At 42.1% G+C, this 22,385-nt stretch overlaps 1 protein-coding gene across 4 annotated transcripts in view; it reads right to left on the minus strand.

Moving 5' to 3' along the window:
- Positions 1-22,385, minus strand: part of CCDC88A (coiled-coil and HOOK domain protein 88A) — an 822,041-nt gene that overhangs the window by 246,840 nt on the left and 552,816 nt on the right. For all 4 annotated transcript variants that reach the window (XM_078649494.1, XM_078649496.1, XM_078649495.1 and 1 more), the window contains exon 18: positions 19,926-20,102. In XM_078649494.1, the coding sequence (XP_078505620.1) occupies positions 19,926-20,102 (177 nt within the window). The remainder of the gene's footprint in view (positions 1-19,925; positions 20,103-22,385) is intronic.

Consider the following 22,385-nt stretch of genomic DNA (forward strand, 5'->3'; position numbering starts at 1 on the left):
TGGGATATGAAAGTAAGCGTCTTTTAGATCCAGTGTAGAAAGAAAGTCCCCTTTCTTCAGTAAAGGAAGTACTTGTTGGAGCGTGACCATGTGGAAATGTTCCGAATTTATGTATGCGTTGAGAGGTCTTAGGTCCAGTATTGGCCTTAGAGACCCGTCCTTTTTGGGAATTAGGAAGTATAGGGAGTATACTCCTGTTCCTTGTTGGTGCTGTGGAACCTTCTCTATGGCATGCTTTTCTAGCAGGGATAGTACTTCTTGTTTTAACAGTGTCAGGTGATCTTGTTTCATTGGACGCTGTTTGGGGGGGATGTTTGGTGGGGTAGATGTGAGTTCCAGGCAATAACCATGTTGGATAATTTGTCTCACCCACTTGTCTGATGTGATGTCTTCCCAGACAGGTAGGAACTGTGATAGGCGTCCCCCGACCGGTGTTATATGGTCTGGGGGGAGCTGTATGAAGTCACTGCTTTGGGGTTGGAGAGTTGCGGTTGTTGTTGTTTCCGCGACCTCTACCCTTGTTGTTGTTACCTCTGTAACTACCTCTAGCATTACCTCTGGGTGATGTAGGTGTAAAAGAGGTTTGTTGCTGGCTTGTACCTGTATTTTTGGATCCTCCTCTATAGGTGGACCTACGAAAGGAACCTCTTTGTGTCGGCTGTTGCAATGCTCCCATTGATTTAGCCGTTTCCGTATCCTTTTTCATCTTTTCTAAGGCCTCATCTGTCCCTGTGCCGAAAAGTGTTTTCTCATCAAAAGGTTGGTTCAGTAATGATGTTTGTACCTCTTGTTTGAACCCTGAAACCCTGAGCCATGCATGTCTCCTTAACATGATGCTTGTGTTTATAGATCTTGCTGCAGTGTCTGCCGCGTCTAGGGCGCACTTGATTGAAGTGTTAGTAATTAACTTCCCTTCTTGTATGAGTTGATCTGCCCTCTTTTGATGTTCCTTAGGGAGATGTGTGATGAGTTTTTCTAACTCATCATAATGCGCTCTGTCATACCTTGCAAGTAGTGCTTGTGTATTAGCTATGCGCCAGCTGTTTGCCGCTTGAGATGCTACTCTCTTACCAGAGGCATCTATTAGCTTAGACTCTTTGTCAGGAGGTGGAGCTTCTCCTGTAGATAAAGAGTTTGCTCTCTTACGAGCGTTTGTGACTACTAGTGAGTCTAGAGGAATTTGCCCTTTAATGAATATTGGGTCTTTTGGAGCTGCTCTATATTTCTTATCAATTCTTGGGTTCAGTACCCTAGCCCTCACCGGGTCTTTGAATATTTCTGATGTATGACTGAGAAGGCCCTTAAGCATTGGTAGTGTTCCTGATGTTCTTTGTGTAGTAGGTAGTGTTTCTAATAAGAAATCCTCTATTTGAGGTTCTGCATGTAGTTCTACCTTGTGATATTTTGCTGCTCTATTAATGAGTTGCGCAAAACCAGTATTATCATCAGGAGGTGAAGGTTTTGAAGGATACAGTTCAGGGTCGTTATCGTTATCTGACCCTACATTGTAGTCCTCCCATGGATCTGCCTCCTCTGGGATTGTGTCTTCATCATCCCCAGGATGTTCTCCCTCCCCTGTGTCACTTTCTACATCTGTTGTGGGTGTAGATGGTCGTGTGGGAGGAATATTTGGCCTATTGTGAGGCAGAGGAGAAGAGGGTGTGTCTCTAGGTTTTGGAGAATGGGGAGGAGTTGTATTTGTCCCCATTGTTCTCTTCTTCGGATGAGTCCTGTCGTCCGACTGTTCATTCTTCCTCTTTTTAGGTAGTTCTGTGACTACCTTGCCAGTTTGTGGATCAATAAACAGAGTCTTTTGTTTAGGATCTGTTTTATATTCCTGTGTCGGTACCGCAGTTTTCGGGTCCGAAAGGTGTTTTTTCTTCTGACTGTCCATTTGTGTTTTCGGCACCGAGATTTTATTCGGATCCGATGTTTTCGGTGTCGACGAGGTCCCCGGTGTCGAGGGTGTTTTCGACGTCGAAACGTGTTTCGGTGTCGACATGGACTGTTTCGACTTCGAGCTTTCCTTAACATGGAGCTTCGGTGTCGATGTGGGTCGTCTATCAGAACCACCATGATGGGAGACCGAGTGTTTCGGTGTCGGTTTCGTTGCCGGGCCCGAAGGCGGGGCGTCAGAAACTTTTTTCGGTTGTCTGACCGGGCTCGAGGGCGGGGTCGACACCGTGCGGGGTCTGTTCTTTGGTAAACTGACGTCGTCAGTCACGGTTTGTTGGACGTCGATTTCCTCGACGTCGGACTCGTCCGCTTCTGACCCCGCCTCGTCGACCTCCTCTTCCTCCTGTTCTGGGTGCTGGTCCTCGAACAGCTCCGGGATTGCTTGTGACTGCATTCTCGATACCTCGTGTCTTCGGGCTCGACGGTTTCTAATCGTCGATTTTGAAGAAAATGCTGCACAGGCCTCACAGTCCCTGGATTCGTGTTCAGGGGACAAGCAGAGGTTGCACACTTCGTGTAGGTCCTTGTGTGGGAACTTAGCACCACACGTTGGACATTTTTTGAATGGAGTCCTTTCCATGGACTCCGGGCTGGACTACGTCGAGCTGGTCTTCTTGTAGTCGTCGTTCTTCGAAACGCGTCGAGATGGAATTGAAGTCGCGTTCGATAACAATACCGTCGAATTGGAAAGGGTTACGCGCCGAATATAACCTTCTTTATTGAAGTCGGTCCGGAGCGCTTCGATCTTCATCCGATCCCGATGGCGGAAAAAAACAATCTAAGGATGGAGCCGATGCCCATGCGCACTAACACCAAGAGGAGGAGTCATCTATGACGACAAAGACTTCTCCAGAAGAAAAACAAGTGCAATCATCCGAGCCCAACACCAGATGGCGATTTTTCAAATATTTGTTGAGATGCCGAAGATCTAATATTGGTCTCCATTCTCCTGTCTGGATCAAATAATGGTCTCACTCTCCTGTCTTTTTCTTTATGAGGAAAATGTGAGATATAAACCCCCACGTTCTTTTATTCTTTGGGGGCCAGTTCTATTGCTCTTTTTAGGTCTCGCACCTGGCGATTACCTATAGTCACCGGCTCTGCTTCCCAGGAGACAAAAGATTGACAAGCGCAGCATGACTGAATCGGATCAAGTCACGCGCGGACAGCATGCCGGAAAAACACACGGGCATACACACAGACATACGCGCGCGCACACACACAGACACACGCGCACACACACACGCGCAGACACACAGACACACGCGCGCACACACACACGCACACACCCCTCCCCCCCACTCACCGGACTCTTTCCGCTACAGGCTCCGTCACTTCGCCGCATCAGCGTACCACGCCGGTTGTCCCTCTCTCCCTCATCAGCGGGTCAGTGTCGGCAGCAAGCGGGGCTCTCCACGAGCATGGGAGCCCCGCTAGCTCACACGCTCACTTCTGGCTGGCTTCACGGGCACAGGAGCGCGGGGTAGGCTCCCGTCTGCTTCCTGTCTTTTTGTGGCCCCGCCCCCGTCCCAAGACAGGTTGCCTGGCTTCCTGTCCAAGCCGGGCTGCGGCGGTGAGTTTGTCAATTAATGTGCTTGTTTTTTTGGGGTGTTGCAAATAGCATAAAGGTATCGGAGTGCTTTACATAAGAGGTGCATTTCAGACGGACATATTCATTTATAGGCTCGAGGAGAGTGAGCAATTTCCTTAGCTTTCCGTTGAGCACTGGTTGCAGTACAGACGTGTGCATTCATTTTTAGGCACAAGGTGAGTGAGTGAGCGAGTTGCCTAGCTTTTTGGGAGCACTAGTTGCATTACAGAAGGACACATTCATTTTTAGGCATGGGGAGAGTGAGCAATTTGCCTAGCGTTCCGTGAGCACTGGTTGCAGTACAGACGGCAGATTCATTTTTAGGCACAGGGTGAGTGCATGGCACAAATTCCCCTAACCTTACTTAGCCAATTATTCCTCGCCTACCATATTAAAAGGAGAAACTTTGCTGCAGGGGTGGAGCGCAGCTGTCCTTTGCAGACGGAAGTCACAGCGCTTGCTGCTGTGTGCACTGAGGCGCACAGACCATTCCTGCCATTATTAATATTAATTAAATATGGAGCCCGCTCCTCAATGGGCCCTGGCAGAAGAGGATGCCTGCTTGTGCCCTGGGGGAACTGCAGGACTACTCATTGGCACAGAGTCTCTTGAGGACGCGTCCGGTAAGTGTTTTATTTTTTTATTCTTTTATTTTATTTGCACAAGTGTCCCGCCCACCGTAGATGCAGGCCACCACTCTTCAGCAGTCCCCACTGTCATTTAGATGTCCTCTTGTTGTCCTTCCCACTGTGTGTAGTTTCCTGGTCAGCACGGATAGATGGATTTGATGCTAGGGCTTGGTTTGTTTCTTCTATAGCCGTTCTCACTTACATTGGCATACTGCTTGTGACAGGGGCTTGGACTTAAAGTCTTTTTTGGGCCATTTGTTGCCAGTTGTAGTCCTTTCGTGGCCATATGTGGAGGAGCCTTCGGGAAGTTGCTTACCGCGTGACTTTTGAACTACACTACCCGGAATACCACACTTGTGAAAGTGGTGATCTATGATGAAAGAAACTCCATGATGCACGTAACGTGACCCTCAAAGGACCGTGGTCCGTGGGAAGTGGGCCAGGGACTGAAGGATACATGCATCAGCTTTAGTACATAGAGAAGCAAGGAAAGAGTGGTCAGAGCCTGAGGATCCTTTTATTGCCATCATGTTGCATGTATGCAGGCAGAGGCACCCAGGCCACAGAAGCTTAAGGCTGCACGTGATATGCAGGATGTGGCAGCCGCAGCACGTAGGCGCCCACAGATTGTAATGTTTGGAGCTGCAATGCAATTATCGCCACCCTAAACAGTCGGAAAATAACACATGAAAGAAAAACACATTCTGCAAGAGGTAGAAACACACACAGTCACGTGCACAGGCAAACACACCAAATAGCTGTCAAAAGTGGTGGCAGGGTAAAACGTAAGACATATATATACACATTTAGGCCACCACGGCGGCAGCAAATAGAGAAAAGGAGGAGTTGAACAGACCAGCATATCCAGATATGCACGCACAGACGGCGTGCACCACACAATCCACTGATGTTGCGAGGAATGCAATGCGCCCACTCTTTAAAACACAAACTTTCAGGAGTAAAGTAGGCAGCAGTTTTTATTTGATTATTTGTCACAGCAGGGTTGTAATATTGACCTCCACCAGGCTGGGTGTCTACTTGTAAGTCCAATTCGTTTCTGAATGCTCTCATATGTGCTAATGACGTCACCAGCACACTCGAGAGTGCCTGGAAATACTGGAGCTCACAATCTCTTGTTGTTACTTTGGCGGCCCCCTCCCACGGCCTTGCGAGCCGCGCATCACTTCTCCAGCACAGCGGCGAACCCCGCATGCGCCGCCACTGCGCACGAGCCGCAGGGCACACCGATGTGCACGCTCACGGCGTGCCTTTCATTTTCACTTGCTCTGAGACGCCGCAAGCAGAGGCAGCCCGAGTGGCTACATGACCTCGAGCTGTGTGGAGACGGCCAGCACCGGCGCTCATGAGGGTCAGGACACTGGCTGCTTAAAGAACTGCAGCGGAGCTCTGGAAGAGGGACCAGCGCAGCAGACGGTCAAGGTAGGACCTGGCGCGCCGATCTCGGAGGTCTCACCTGTGTTCTAGATGTTGTGACGCCTGCTGACAAAGAGAAAAACCCCTGCCTGAATTGTGAGCCACTGCTCTGTTACTGACTGCAGTCGTTTAAGGTGAGGAACACCGAACACGTCGGATTGCATGGCATAGGGGGCACACTGAGTGGTAGGAGGAACGGCCTGCAACCCTGTACCACTGTATGTCTATGCTGAACCCCCTCACTCCCCATCACCCACGCCCCCCAACCTTGACTGTTGCAGAAACCCATGGCCCAGTAGTCTTTCAGGTAAGTTTAGGAGCACTATCTCCCTATCAAAGTACTGCCTGGATTAGGTGATTCCAGGGAGATGCGGAGATGTTTCTGATCAAAAGCCAGTCACTCTCTCGAAGTCCCTCATGTAGGATGCACCTCCCAGTACCCAGGCCTGGTCCCTATGGGCTTTATCTTTTCGACTCTCCACACCTCACCCTTTTTTCTCTGTCTCACCTTCCTCTCTCCCAACTTCACCCTCCTTTCTCTCCACTTCAACTAGCTGCCCGCCCACTTCACCCTTCCACCGACTCAATTACAATAACTTTTATTTCAGTATTAATTATTTAAAAAAATCTAAAGACATTGTTATTTGTAATATCAATACATCTAAGTCACGTAAATACAACACATAGGAGAGGTGTGGCGCCGCGGCCAGGGCGACTGACGCTGGAATCTGGGGATCACGGTTCGATCCCCGGCTCCGGCGGCAGGTTAGCCCAGCACCATGTGACTCTGGGCAATAGCTTGCTTAATCTTCCCGACGGCCCCCAGCGCCTAGAGACCCTTACGGGTGATTGTGCGCTTTACAAATGTGGATTATTTTATTATTTAGGCGTCACATTTGCAAAAGTTATAACTATTGGCATTGTCATACACAATGCCAATAACTCAAACTTTAATGCTGCGAGACCTATTGCATTGCAAATGCTTGTTTCTTTAGCTTGAGGTACTCTAATGTATTTTTTTATTGTCTGGATTCCGCTTTGTCCAGTCATTTTATTTAAGTACTCCCTTCTACCGCCCAGTCTTCGAAGGTTGAGTCCGCCCTAGCAGTACCATCTTACCAGGGTGGGGAGATGATGCTGATGATGAAGCATGACACTATTATGTGTGTGAGACATCCTCTTCCATTAAGGATGACTTTCCCATTTTAACTGACCCTTGCTTAGTATAGCAGTAGTGGACTGACCTCTCATATAATCTAAGTCATGGTCTTCTTCATGAATGTCTGATCTTCTCTGCAGGCACCCTACTTTCATGTGATACATAAGTTGTTTGTGGGTGGGACGTGGGGGGTGCATTTTTCTCCACCTCTCTATTTTGTGGTAATAGCTACATCTGATATCATATGGGGGACAATACAGCACTACCTTTAAGTTTCAAATTAGTTTTTGCTTTACTATTAACGAATAAATGACTTTTTATTCTTTACATTCTACCATTGTGTGTGCATTGCTTATCTTATGCCTGCCAAGCACGGAGAATAATCTAAGTGGGGGCCAGGTGGTACCTCACCTGGTCATAAGCAAGCACTGCTAACGTGATATACAATAATTTATATCAGTGCTCAAACACATGTATTTCATTTAACATGAAATGTTTTAATTATAAACCGATTACTTCAATCAAATTTTGATCACAAAATATCTGACAAATCACTTTTTTAAGTGTTAAATTTTTTTTTAGAATTGCATTAATGGCATATAACTTTGTCGCAAACAAAATTTCTTCAACCAAGAATTCCAAAATGAACGTCATAATCTTCGCCCAATGCATTTCGGGACGAACCTAGTCCCTTCGTCAGGGGCAATGTCTGTAGGGAAAACATATATTTACATAGTATCAAACATATGCGCTTTCATGTGTTCAATATTCACAGCAGTGTTCAAGTCAGTCATTACATTACTACAATCACCCTAATAGTGAGTCAAATTCAGTCAAAATATTCCTTTCCATTCTAGTTACACCGTGTCCTAGTGCCAATCACCTGAACATTATTAAAATCACTTACGTCAACAAACGTAAAACAGTCTCTGTATTTCAATTTGGATTCAGCAATATTCGACCTCTGTACAAGAGGGAATTACAGTGTGTTAAAAATCCAATCGTGTCATGATGCTGAAAAGAATCTCCTGTTTATTTTGAAAAAACCCGTACCTTTATCTGTGGAGAATCAGGCTTCACCGAAACCACCCAACTACTTCATGAAGCTCACTGCGCTTCCAACTGCTGAATTCGTTGAACAACCTGCGTTTCTGAAAACGTAAATCACATTGTTTACCACCCCGAACCTCGGCGTGCATTTTAGCCATGTGTTCTTAAATCAAACCTCGCTTACCAATTTAACGGTGTCACCTTCCCCCCGCAGAGAACAAGGGATCGGTATAACAAATGCTTCCGGGGTTTAGACTACCGAAAACAGCCCACGCTTTTGTAAAACGTAAATCATACTCTTTACCATACTGAACCTCCGCGTACAATTAAAACCATGCGCTCGCAATTCAAGCCTCGCTTACCAGACAAGCGGTATCACTTTCCCCAGCGTAGAACCATGACTACTGTGACTGATACTTCCGAAGTTTAAACTAAATAACTCCGACCGCGAGTTCACGCGAGACGACGCGACCATGATACCATCATTGCCACCATCTTTAAATGGCACGTAAAGAATACAATAAAGTTATCAGTGATCTCTGGTTCTGCCCATATCCTTCTTGAAAAGAAATCTAAAACGTCCCAGTCAGTCAGAACAAAGTCAAGTTACAGTAGTGTGATAAAAAACACGTGAATCGCAAATCTTTTTCTTTGTATTGTACATGGACGTAAACATATTATTGTAATGCAATTCTCATTATAAAAAACAAGACATCTCAAATTTATCATTAAGCCCGGTCGGTGATAAAGAATTTAACCTTTTTATCCAAAAGGCTTCTCGTTGTAGGAGTTTTTTAGTGTTATCTACCCCTTCCTGTTTATGTGTTTGTTTAATGATTTGGGATTTTAACTGGGCTATACTCTGTCTTTGTTCTGCCCAGTGTCTAGCTACACTGGAGTTTAGATTTTTTAACAGGAAGGGGTAGATAACAATAAAAAAAACTCCTACAACGAGAAACCTTTTGGATAAAAAGGTTAAATTCTTTATCACCGACAGGGCTTAATGTTTAGTTTAGTTTAAACTTCAGAAGTATCAGTCACAGGAGTCATGGTTCTATGCTGGGGAAGGTGATAACGCTTGTCTGGTAAGCAAGGCTTGAATTGCGAGTGCATGGTATAAATTGTATGTGGAGGTTCAGTATGGTAAAGAGTATGATTTACGTTTTACAGAAACGTGGGCTGTTTTCGGCAGTCTAAACCCGGGAAGCATTTGTTATATGGATTCCTCGTTCTCTGCAGGGGAAGGTGATACCGTTACATTGGTAAGCGAGGGTTGATTTAAAAAGACATGGCTTAAATGCACGCGGAGGTTTAACGAATTCGGCAGTTGGAACCGCCTTGAGCTTCATGAAGTAGTTGGATGGTTTCGGTGAAGCCTGATTCTCCAAAGATAGATGTATGGGTTTTTTCAAAACAAACAGGAGATTCTTTTCAGCATCATGACACGATTGGGTTTTTAACACACTGTAATTCCCTCTTGTACACTGGTCGAATATTGCTGAATCCAAATTGAAACACAGAGACTGTTTTACGTTTGTTGACGTGAGTTTAGTGATGTTCAAGGGATTGGCACTGGGACATTGTGTAACCAGAATGGAAAGGAATATTTTGACGGAATTTGACTCACTAATAGGGTGACTGTAGTAATGTAATGACTGACTTGAACACTGCTGTGAATATTGAACACATGAAAGCGCATATGTTTGATACTATGTAAATATATGTTTTCCCTACAGACATTGCCCCTGACGAAGGGACTAGGTTTGTCCCAAAGTGCATTAGGAGAAGATTATGAAATTCATTTAATTTGGAATTCTTGGTTGAAGAAATTTTGTTTGCGACAAACTTATATGTCATTAATGCAATTCTAAAAAATGTTTTGAACACTTAAAAAAGTGATTTGTCAGATATTTTGTGATGAAAATTTGATTGAAGTAATTAGTTTATAATTCAAACATTTCATGTAAAATGCATTAGATGTGTTTGAGCACTGATATAAACTATTGTATATCACATTAGCAGTGCTTGCTTATGACCAGGTGAGGTACCACCTGGCCCCCACTTAAACAGCTATATCTGACCATATCTGGTGATCATATCTAGCGATAACGTCTAGTGCGTTTGAGGCAACAGTGGCAGAAAAACGTTTCCAGATGTTTTCAAGTTTTCTACCCTTCCAATCTGGTGGAGCTGTATAGAGCGCTGATAGATTTTAATACCACATTTGACTATTATCTGATGCTTTATATATCTTATCCAATTGTAGTATCACAGCCACAGTTATGGCTGGTGTCTTCATGATCTGAAGACTTTCCTCCCAAATATGATCTATTATAGGAATTGATTTGTCAGATGTCCAGTCAGTCTCCTTAAAATCCTATAGAAAACAAATATTTTTTTTGTTACTGGTAAGTCAGATCTCTTTGATGCCCTTTCAATGAGGTTGTGCAAGCCATCTATGTTGCATTGTGGAGAATCCACTGCTGGAGGCATGACATCATGCAGGGTGGTAATGATAGACTGATCCCCTTCAGGGCCTGAATATTTAGAAGTATTTGCTCTTCCGTATCTGGCAATCATGGTGGAATGGATTGCGGAGTTGCTGGGGAAAAGTGAGGCCAAGGCATCTGAGCAGGTTGGAAATACTGTACTAGTGAAGAAGACTCCGTAGCTGTTGACTGAGGTATGGAGCCTGTCAGTGTTGCAGGAATCTATGATTTTGTTTGGGTTGAGCAGTATGTGACAATGGAGTACATTTATAGTAATCTGTTACCATAAGACGTAGATCTCTGACCAAGGCCCATGGTATCTGCATCCTCTACTCAAGTTGATCTTGTAAAGAGTGTTCTGAAGCATCCACACCATATTGCCATCCATCATCCTCTTCTTCATGCCTTACAAAAGACTAGTAGGTGTGTTCCCCTTTATATGAAGAGAATAATCTTCATACTCATCAATAACATTTAACTAAGTTGGGCTATAAATCGGCCCAAAAGGAACGTCCTCATCAAATTCCACTGTGTAAAAAAGGTGCCACTCTTGTTAAGTGGACACTTAGCTATGGGAAATATGTTTTGGTTTTAGAGTTTATGGGATACCTTCCTCCAATATCAAGATTATCCTAGAATCCTTTGGAGCTGATAGTATTTCCTCTTTTGTTGATGTTATTGCTTTTGTTGATTGTGTTGTGAATGTAAGCATGGTGGTTATCATAATGGTATTTACAGTCATTGATCATGGTCTTTTTTTTAATGTTAGTTTTGACGTCAACTGTACCATCTATGACTGTGTCGAAGGCATCCTTGTTATCGATGTTCCAGCCAATGTCTTCATCACCATTGTCATGGACTTCTTTGACAATAATAATGCCGGTGATACCATTGTTGGTGACCTCATCGATGGTGTGGTCACCGACTCCATCATCGATGGTACTCTCGTTGACTGAGATTTTATTATTGCAGGTGCAGTCTTTTTCGTGGACGGTCTTATCGACGTTGTCTTTTTCGAGAGCAATATTGTCAACAGCGATACAGATGTAGTCTTTGACACTGGCCAAGATGATGATTGCCTTACAGGTTCTATTGTGAATCTCTTTTTCGTAGAGCTTGGAAGTGCAGATTACATTTTTTGTCTTTTTTCAGACAGAATCTTGTCAGTCATAACTGTTATGTCTGAGGAATTAGTATCCTCCTTTGACAATTTTTTAACAGCTTTCTTGTGAGATTCTGCTTCAGATTTTTCCTTTGAAGGACTCTCAGAGTGCAAATGCCCTCTTATAAAAGATTTTAAAGAGGTTTCACCTCCCCCCACCAGAAGAATGGATATCTTCAAATGTTGACTCCTGCAGCCATGACAAACAATCATGCCTCTCTGTCTTTCAATGACTTTGAATACAATGGCCTACCAATCCCACATTCCTTAGCTTTATGAGTCAGATGCAGACAATAAATGCATTCTTTATGTTGGTCTTCACAGTGAAGTCTCTTTTTACCAAATTCCCATATGGTATAACAGGGCACCTCCTGGCGGCTTTAGACATGGTCTGATTTGTAATTGATAAAGAGTCCTTAGAATTTGATGAAAAGGTACAGAACTATTTATTTATCTGACCTAGTAAGCAGTGCTCAAAAGGACTCCCTTCACATATGATGTGCAGTAGAAATCTGATCTACTAGCCTGGGTAAGGAGAGGTGAATGTAGTGTTTTGCTCTGATTGGGTGAGTTTTATAATGTTTAATAATGATGTGAATAGGCTGATGTTGTGACTATGTTAAAACTATTCTGTGCATGTTTAACATTGTACTGCTCATTATATCTGCTGAGGGACTCCCAGCTCGATGACGGGAATGATTCAAGCATGTAAATCCATGAAAAATCCAGTACTGCATAACATTTAGTGATGGGCTGTTTCATCAGAAGAATCTATGCCCTGGTTTCCTCTTCCTAACCTCACAATTTGCCACAGTGACGCAATAGTGTCTGACAAACAATAGTACTGATGGTGATGATGGTGGTGGCGAGAGGTTGCATTCTGCTCCTGCCTAAGTGGCTGGATCTCACATCAGTTAAACCTATAGTAAGGTGTGTTTAGGCCTTGAGGAATATTTCTTTTGTCTGAGGGGTAAAAAGTCTGATCTTACCCCTACTGGTGGTGGATGAAGCATAGCCAGGAAATACTTTGGAGAACTGCATGAAAGGGAAGTGGCTGTCATGTTTTAAAGGTGAATCACCTTCAGAGTTATGGAAGAAGTGCTGCGTTGCTTGCAGGTGCTCTCCATTTTAGAGCCGACCCCTTAAGTTGACATCTCTTTCTCGTGGTGATGTTTGCCATACTTCTATTCTGCTAATGAGTGAATGTTGCATTCCTGATAGGCATTGACTCCCTGTAGTCTGTAGAGTTAGTTCCAGGGTCGCACATTTAGGAACACAATGTCATTATTTTGCTTGTTTGATGTGCTCACTAGGAGACACCTTTTTTTAGCTAGACAGTACAAGAAGAGCTGCTCTGCGTCTTTGCCAAAGTATGATAAGGGCAACACTTTATTATATAAATAGCTTTCGTGCTGGGCTTCGGAGAGAGGAGCACTGTCATGCTGGGATTATCACAGAACCTCCGTACAATGTGACTGAGATGCAGCCCTGCTGACTCTGACCTACATCCAGCTAAGGAGGAGGATCTGTAACGATTTCCAGAAACCTAAATTAAGGCATGGGGGCTCGACTATCCCAAATAATCTGGCAGATAGATACTCCTGCTGAATATCGCTAGTGTAGAGCTAGGTACAGCTAGGGGTAGGAAAACATTAGCAACAATTAACATGGTTGAACTGTTCATATGTTTGCCATTCTCTAACAATGCTGTTTACCATAACATGTCCCATCTTTCTAATAATCGCTGCTCATGCTTTTTGTACCAGAATACGCTCATTACATAAAATGTATGAAAATGTTTTGTTTTATCTTTCTTTTGTTACCTTGGGTAGCCCAGCGTGACTAACGAAAGGGTAAGATATGTTTTTGCGGGTTCCTTGGGAATCAGAATGTCGTGTTCGAGGTTGCCAACAACATATTTACCCTGGTCAGTTTGGCGATTAGATGTGGTACTGTGAGCAAGTCAGAAATCCATCAACTCTTACTGATGGCATATGTGGACTAAGTCTTTATAATGTGAAGTTTGTGTTGGTCTAATAACACAGTTCTGCGATATGTGCAGAAACCGTATAACATCATGCTTTGCAGGAACTATGTAAAAAATATCTTAATTAGGTATATGAAGATAGTGCAACTGGTAGATAGACTCATACAGAGGATATAGTTGCAAATAATATTCTGTTTGCAGTTAATCTAAGATGCAATTCCGTTCACAACTGTTCGTCCATTGTAGATTGTCATTATAAAAAGGAGGAAGTGAATGTAATAAGCAGAAGCCAGCAACAATAATAGGAGATAAGAAAAAGCACCAAGACCTTTTGAGAAGGAGACAATAATATTTGTCTGAGTAGGTGTGACAAACAGTTTTCCAGGATGTTTTACAGTGGTGCAACACAATTTTAAACAGATGTCTGGGATGACTTAAAGTCTTGGCTAAACCCTTCCATTTGAAATTAAAACATTCCAGCCAATATCAGTAGTATTCAAAATGTACTAATGTCACAGTGCTTGTTCAGTACATTATGCCAAATGTGTAGCTGCTCATTTCCCAGATCTCAGTGGGCAGTTGGCTGCTGCACACAAATGCGAAGATTACACTGAAAACTAACTGACTGAATGAATGGTCACTCATACAAATAATTTCTAAGTTGTATTATTTTTTGTGTATTATTTATTGACAAATGTTTGATAACAGGATTGTACATTACACTTGTTTGTTTCTGTGTGTTGTAAATTCAGTTGCACAATAAACATCTAATGCATATTGGTAGGTTCTAAACACAATGCAAGTTCTACCAACAATGTTCCGAAAACTATGCCTAGACTGGCATGTAAGTCAGTACCTAGTTCATCAAAAGCAAGTTGTATGGTCTTAAAAAAATAAAAACAAGTTACTTACCTGTACACTTTGGTTCTCCGGTACTGATATTTTTCAAATATTCATATGCTTGAATCTACCCCGTTGTCATGGTGGGAGTCCCACAGTAATAAAAACAAGCAGTGCTACAGATACAGATTGAGAACCATAAAGAACTTAAGTGACATTGGTAACCAATTCGCATTGTTTTATAAGAACCAAATTTCAACCAATCAGAGCACTGACCATGAAGCACTCTTTCCCTGCAGGACCACCATATCTCAAATTTCAAGCACGAGGATACAAGATGAATGTAAGAGGTGATCGGAGTCGTGAGCCTCAATTGGACTGAAGGGTTGAATGTGATTCTATGAAAGCTAACTTGTTTTTTTTCTAGTATTGGATTTTTATAGAGTCACATGCTTGAATCCGATCAGTGAAAAGTGCAAAGCAAAGGAGAGGCAGTGGGTATGGCAAACCACTCTGATGTAGTAAATGACTATACTTAACATGCTAATTATCATTTTAACACTAACATTTCTTTCTCCAAATATAAAACTTGAAACATAAAGCATAGCTTTAAATGTAATAAACAACAATTCTTTACCCTATTGAAACATGCAACACAAGACCACTTGCCCAAGAGCAGCATCTGTTTTCCTAGGAGAATCCAAATAATAATGCTTGGTGAAGATATGGACATTAGACCATGTTGCTGCTCTGCAAATGTCCGATAAAAAACCCCCAGCAAACAGGGCTGTAAATAGGGCCACTTTCCTTATGGAATGTAAATTAACCTTCACAATTAATGGCCTTCCTGCTTTACTATGGCAAAAGCAATGGCTGAAGATATCCATCGAGCTAGAGATAGAGAGCAACCACTTTTGGGTTGTTAAAATGGCATTAGTATTTGGTCGGATTTTCTAAAAATCTTTGTTCTCACTATATACAATTTTAACCATTTCCTGACATCCATATAATGCATGGATCATTCAGCTGTGATCAATGGGTTTTTGAAGAATGTCGTCAAAACAATTGATTTGTTCAAGTGAAATGAAGTTTGAACTTTTGGAATTAATTTAGGATTAGTTCTAAGTATCACTCTATCATCTTTGAGTTTTAAGTAGAGTTCATAAACAGTAAAAGATTGGATTTCAAATATTTATTTAGCTGAGGTGAGAGCCAAGAGAAGGGCCGTTTTCCACAATACATATTTCAATTCTGCCTTATGAATAGGTTCAAACAAACTTCTCAATAGCTGTGATAGAACCATATTCAACTGCTAGGTCAAATGAGGACTATTTAACAGAGGATAGGCTCATGCATTCCTTGATCAGTCTATAAGACCTATCAGTCAATTAGACCAGAGAGACACTTTACCACTGTGTCTCTGAAATCTTGACATAGCTGCCAAATGAATTTGTATTGACTTGTAAGCCCTAACCTTTCCAAGTGGAGTAGGTATGGGAGAATCAGTTCCAGAGATGATGTGAGTGGATTTAGATAGTGATTTGCACACCAACAACAGAATGTCTTCTATTTTGCTTTCAAGGATTTACTTGTGGCATCTGCTCGAGATTGCCACAAAATTGTCTCTGGTATGTTCAATTATCCGAATTCATTGCTGTGATTAGCCAAACTTATAAGTTGAGCCATCGAATCCGTGAATGAACGGTCTGATCTTTTTTCATGGAGATGAGATTCGTTGTTGGTTTAAGCTGAATATGTAGACATTCTGGCAGGAGAAGAAGCTCTGTGAACCAACATGGTCTTGGAAACACTAGAGAGCCCAGAATGAGGCGGCATGGTTCTTGTTTAATTTTTTTAAGAATCTTGGGAATTACAGGAAAAACTTAAACATTCCCGTCCAGGCCAAGACAAATGTGTTTCGTCATGACCTTCTCTGAGGAAATCTGCTTGCGAACATCTGTCTCGAAGTTCTGCTCAGGGAATCTGTCCATTTGCTTTCCACATCTGGAACATGTTCTACTGGTAAGGAAATGTTGTGAAGAAGCAACCATTTCCATATTTTTTGTGCGTGTGTAGATAAAATCTTAAATTTTGCTCCTCCCTGTGTGACGAGACAGAACATGGTTGTGGTATTGTGTGTTTGTACCAAGAAAGTGGGATTGCATATTCTGGGAATGGAAACCTAAGAAAACTGCCTTCAACTCTACGAGGTAGATGTGCTTTCTTGTCTATCGTGAAGACCATTTGCCGCGAATCTCTAGGTCTTGAAGATGAGCACCCCCAACCCTCCAGGGAAGGGTCTGTAATCATTAAAAAGTGAGGATGTTCTGGGATGAATGGGAGGCCACAGAGATATTTTCTTTTCTTCCCACCATGGCACTGCTAGCCTCATAGTTGTTGTAATGCTGATTATGTCTTTGAATGTTCCTCAGGTTGAATCCACTCCGCATCCAATTATTCCTGCAATGGTCTCATCCTGATTCAGCAATTTGGAATTAATGGAATGCAAAAAGACATCATTCCCAAAATTGATTTGAATGTCCGAACAGTAGTGAACTTTCTATTTGATAGGGAAGTTGTTAATGCCATTATACGATGAATTCGCTCTAATGTTGTATACGTTTTGGAAGCTTTTGTATACAGAACGTCTCCTAGGAAAACGGATGATCTGGATTGTGTTAGGGATGACTTTTCTCTGTTTAATTTTAGGCCTAAAGTTTTCAACCAGTAAAGACAAGCTAAAGTTGGTCTTTTTGCTGAGCAGAATGAATCGCCTGTGATAAGCTAGTCAGGTATGAGAACACCCGATGACCGTTTCTTCTCAAGGATGGTGCCACCAAGGAAATGCATTTTGTGAAATCTCTAGGAGCCGATCGGAGCCCAAAGGAAAGAACTTTCAATTGGTAATAGCACCTTGCCACCTCGAAACCTAGGTACTCCTGATGCTTTACATCTATGGGGATGTGGAAATACACATTCAGGAGATCTAGAGACATCATGTAATCTCCTGAGTTTAGTAGTTGTAAAATGTCCTGTAAATACAGTATTGTAATAGGTTGTTGTGTTATGTATTTGTACAAAAGTCTCACATCCATAACTTATCTTCATTTCCCAGACTTTTTCTTGATGAAGAAGAAGTTGGAGTAAAAGCCCTTTTTCTGATGTACATAAACTGGCCTCTTTGTCTGCCTCCTCGAAAGGGCTCAAAACATCACTGTTTTAATGTTCCCAAAGAACGTGCGTATCAGTGTCTGCTTTAATAGATTGGAGAGCATCATTGAAATGCTTTCCAAAAAGGTTTTCTCTGTCAAAAGGCAATTCAAATCCACCATCTCCCTGAATGCCGTCGAGAATAGACCCATTTCCATATCAATTATTTCAGATCAAGCCCTCTTACCTTCCTGTAATATTTCTTTAGCTTCCTATCTTTAATCCTACAGCATGAAATTCTAGGAAGGCTGCCATGTCTGACCACATCTGCCTGGCTTACCTTCCTAATATAGCCAATGCGTTAGATGCTCTGATGGATGTTGCTGCCATTGCGGAAAACCGCTTAACAATGTTACCCAGACATCGGCCTTCTTTGTCCGGAGGCTCCAAACATAGGGTAAAAGGATTGCTGGATCTTCTTTGAACTTCCTGCATACCACTGACTATGGACGTGGATGTCCTATCAAACAAATAGGCAAATTTTCTGGTGCTTTCTATTTGTTATCCAGCTGAGGAACGACAGCTGAAACAGAGGCAGAATTCTTCGTACATTTTAATCCTTCCTCCCAAATGTAATCCACGAGGGGAATTGATCTAACAAAATTTATAGCTGAATCCTTGAAGTTGTAAAGAAAGCATTCTGTTTGCTTCACCTACAAAGGCAGGACAAAATGTCTAGAAGCCCGTCCCAAGTGTTCATGAAAGCCTACTATGTCCTCTGGAGGGGCGTTAGCGGGTGGCTGTGTGGGCGATGCCGACAGAGGGATGACATAATCATCCAACTCCTGACCGGAACTTGATGGATCCTGAGGAATCTCTCCTTCTTCCAACTTGTCACCCACATCACTTTCAATACAGTCATTCTGGATACTATTCTCTATTTTTGTTCTTGCAAGCCCAATGAGCTTTGGGGAAGCGTTTCAAGACCGGAGGTATCAGAACACACTGGAGTACATTGTGCCAGTTTATTAACCTTGGGGAACCTCTTGTGATAGTTATTAAACAAGTGACACAAATCTGTTACCAACTAAATGGCCATAGAATCTGTACCCTCCTGCATGCCATGTTGTTCCTCATAAGGTTCATCAAATGGATAATGTTCCTCGAAAGAGTCATAACGATGCGAGGCTTATTGCTGACTATCCTAAAAGGAGTAATTTTCAATGAAGGTCCAATCGTCTTTTACAGTTTCGGTATCTTAGCATTTGATGTGACGTTGCATGGGACAATTACCCGGCCCAAATGGTCCTTCCACACAAGAGTCTTCCATCTCCAGGAGATGTACAGGAGGCAGTGGTGACAACTTACTTGGAGATGTTTGACCCAGGCGTAAAGTCACTAGAATACCTTCTTCAGTCATTAAAACTGTCTCCTTCTGTGCTGCTGATGGGATTGCCAATGGTGCAGATGACAAGGAAACAATTGCTTGGCTTCTTGGTATTTTATATATTTAGAAAAAAAGTTTGGCAAAGCTTACATTCTTTTTGGTTTATAGTGAGGGTGTGCACAATAAAGACTTCCTAATGGGGGTCCTCAGAAAATCATCTTGATTTCCCACAAGATTTACAAGGTCTGAAAAGCCTCTTTTTAGATCCCCCTGACGTGATGCCAGCCAGGAAACAACACAAGAGGTGTTAACTCTGAGTTGCTTGCAGGATCAAATAACTCAATTCTGAGAGAAAAAGGTCAAAAGTTGACTGAAGCACTGTAGACTGAGCAGACCTCAGGTACCCTCCCTCACACACGACATGTGGTTAGAAATCTGAGGTATGGTGGCCCTACAGTCGTGTGGTTAGAAATCTGAGGTATGGTGGCCCTACAGTCGTGTGGTTAGAAATCTGAGGTATGGTGGCCCTACAGGGGAAGAGTGCTTCAGGGTCTGTGCTCTGATTGGTTGAAAGTGGGTTCTTATAAAATAATGTGAATTGGTTACCAATGTCACGTAAGTTCTCTATGGTTCTCAATGCTTATCTAATGACAATGCTTGTTATTTTTTACGATGGGACTATTTAAGCATGTGACTCTTTTTGTAGATTCGATTCTGGAGAGTAACAATTATGTACTTAAGACACCTGCAGATTTTTCTTTGGCGTTATACATGAGATACCAGCCTCATGAGAGGAAACTTTACAATGAATCCGCATACATAGAACTAAATACTATTTCCAGTTGGACAAGCTTACACCGATAATTAGATGGGAAACTGATACAGCGCAGGAACCTTTACAAGTATTTATTCTAATGCAATAAAGGAATACATTATGGGCTACTAGCAGACCTCTCATTGCTAGAACATGATATCAGTAATGTACATGAATGTAAATGGCACGAAGCTCAAAACTGACACCTTTAATGGAATGCAGAAAATGACTAAAAATGACTAAAAATCAAAATCAGAGGACTTGTATAATAACTTACGTTGCGCTCTATTTCTATTAATCTATCCTTCATCTTCAGCAGTTCTCGAGTAGCTTCCTGACTTTCTTTCTCCCACTTATTCACAGAATTATTTCCTTCACCAGCTCTCGGTGGGGAATTCTGTGACATCCTTTCTTCTTCTTGCCTCTGTTTGAGGGCTTCATAGTTTTTTTTAACCTAAAAAACAATGAATTATGTAAATATGCAATTGTGTGGTATGGATTAAAGTAAGTAAAAGTGAAGGAGGCCCCCTACTGGTAATGATTATGGACCAGGGGAGAACAGAGAACAAAAGAATTGGGGTCCTATGGGGAGCCACAAAGAGTGGTATCCATGAAAAAACTACCCGTACTCAATAGCACCTTAGTCAATGATACCAATCACACAATGGACAAAGAAACCTCAAAATGTTCAGTTGTGTTTACCTTCTAGTAGTCAAAGTAAAACATTTGGTTGGTCCTGTTATATAATATTCAAAATGATGCATGCAGCAGACTTAGTAAAGTTAAGTACATAAGTAACAGTAAAAAACGACAAAAATATTTATCCGGCAAGAATATTTTTTAATCATAAAGGGTTAATTCATTTATACAAAAAAGTACACAGTAAAAAATAATCAAACGCAATGCATCATATTTAAAAGGGATGAAATAATGTAAAATACTCAAGATGCACACTACAGAAAGAGAAAATGATAAAAATGTTCAAGAGGAACAGTTGTCGACGCGGCGTTTCGGTACAGTGTTAAAAACCTTCATCAGGACAGTTTCTGTTAAAGAAACAACAAAATTACTGTGTGTTTGGTTACATATATCATCATTTTTTTAAAAGTTACAGACAAGCTGTTATAACCCAAAACATAATTCCAAACTGTTTGTTTTACATTTTTTTGTCTCGTTTATTCTTCACATTATTGCACTGCAACAAGGGGCCAACACAAAAAGTAATCGGGCACTGATTCGAAAGAGGTTTACGTTATTGGTATCATGAAAAAGGTGGGGGTAACAAAGGTAGTGCTAAGCACTACTACTGTGGAGTTAGAACAGTATGATATATGTAACCAAACACACAGTAATTTTGTTGTTTTTCTTTCTGTAGTGTGCATCTTGAGTATTTTACATTATTTCATCCGTTTTAAATATGATGCATTGCGTTTGATTATTTTTTACTGTGTACTTTTTTGTATAAATGAATTAACCCTTTATGATTAAAAAATATTCTTGCCGGATAAATATTTTTGTCGTTTTTTACTGTTACTTATGTTCTTAACTTTACTAAGTCTGCTGCATGCATCATTTTGAATATTATATAACAGGACCAACCAAATGTTTTACTTTGACTACTAGAAGGTAAACACAACTGAACATTTTGAGGTTTCTTTGTCCATTGTGTGATTGGTATCATTGACTAAGGTGCTATTGAGTACGGGTAGTTTTTTCATGGATACCACTCTTTGTGGCTCCCCATAGGATCCCAATTGGTATGGATTAAAGACATTCCTTGCAGAATTACAACATTTGACATTACAAATTGAAAATAATGTTTATTTTCCGTATTAGATCCCATCCAAATGTAGAAAACCGAAATAATCCGCTGAAACCCAATAAACAAAACACAAAAATATACAATATTTTTAAGAGGCAAGATAAGGAGGATACTTTTGCTTTCATGCTTTCCATCAAGTGTCTGAACACATACCAACAGACCAAATGTATCTTCATTGGCATGCTCAATACACATATTTTTCAGATAAGTGTGTAGGATAATTAAGGGACTACCCCAAATGCAGTCTGCATGCATAATACTCTTCAGGGATCCTCATGAGTGATGCAACATTAGTTCAGAAAGTTCTACAGAACCTGTATACTTCGGTATAAGTCTTTCAATGCTTCCTTCACCTCTGCTATCTTTCTCTTGTCTGCAGTGGAATGTACGCACAAGCTGAGAATGGTAGAAAGCTATGACACAAGTGAAGGATAAAATTACTTTGATGGTAAATAGATTATTCCAGTCAACCCTTATCCTCTTCGATGCTCATGACGAGCCCAGCTCGTCATGAGTCATCATGAGTCACAATGGAGCTGTGCTCATGACTAGCTGGGCTCCTCAAAACGGCTCTGTGCCGCCCACGCGCGATTGATTCCCCGCCTGTGCGGGCGAATTAATCAGGGGGCGGGGTCATGACGAGACCAGCTCGTCATGAGCACAGCTCCACCGTGACTCATGACGAGCTGGTCTCGTAATGAGCACTGTGGCGCCGTGTTCATCCCCCGCCACCCCCTCACCATTGGGGGAATTACCCCCGCAGGGAAGGGGTTAAGCTATTGAATGAAAATGAGCATGATCAACTCTTATTTCAAGAACAGAAGTGATGAAAGTGTGCAACTGCAGAGAGGAAGGGTCATGACCACTTAGATAGAGCACAAGTTATGTGATACTATGTGCTCAGAGCTCTGTTAA

Source organism: Lissotriton helveticus, chromosome 6 (genome assembly GCF_964261635.1).
Source record: "Lissotriton helveticus chromosome 6, aLisHel1.1, whole genome shotgun sequence".
NCBI classification, from domain to species: domain Eukaryota; kingdom Metazoa; phylum Chordata; class Amphibia; order Caudata; family Salamandridae; genus Lissotriton; species Lissotriton helveticus.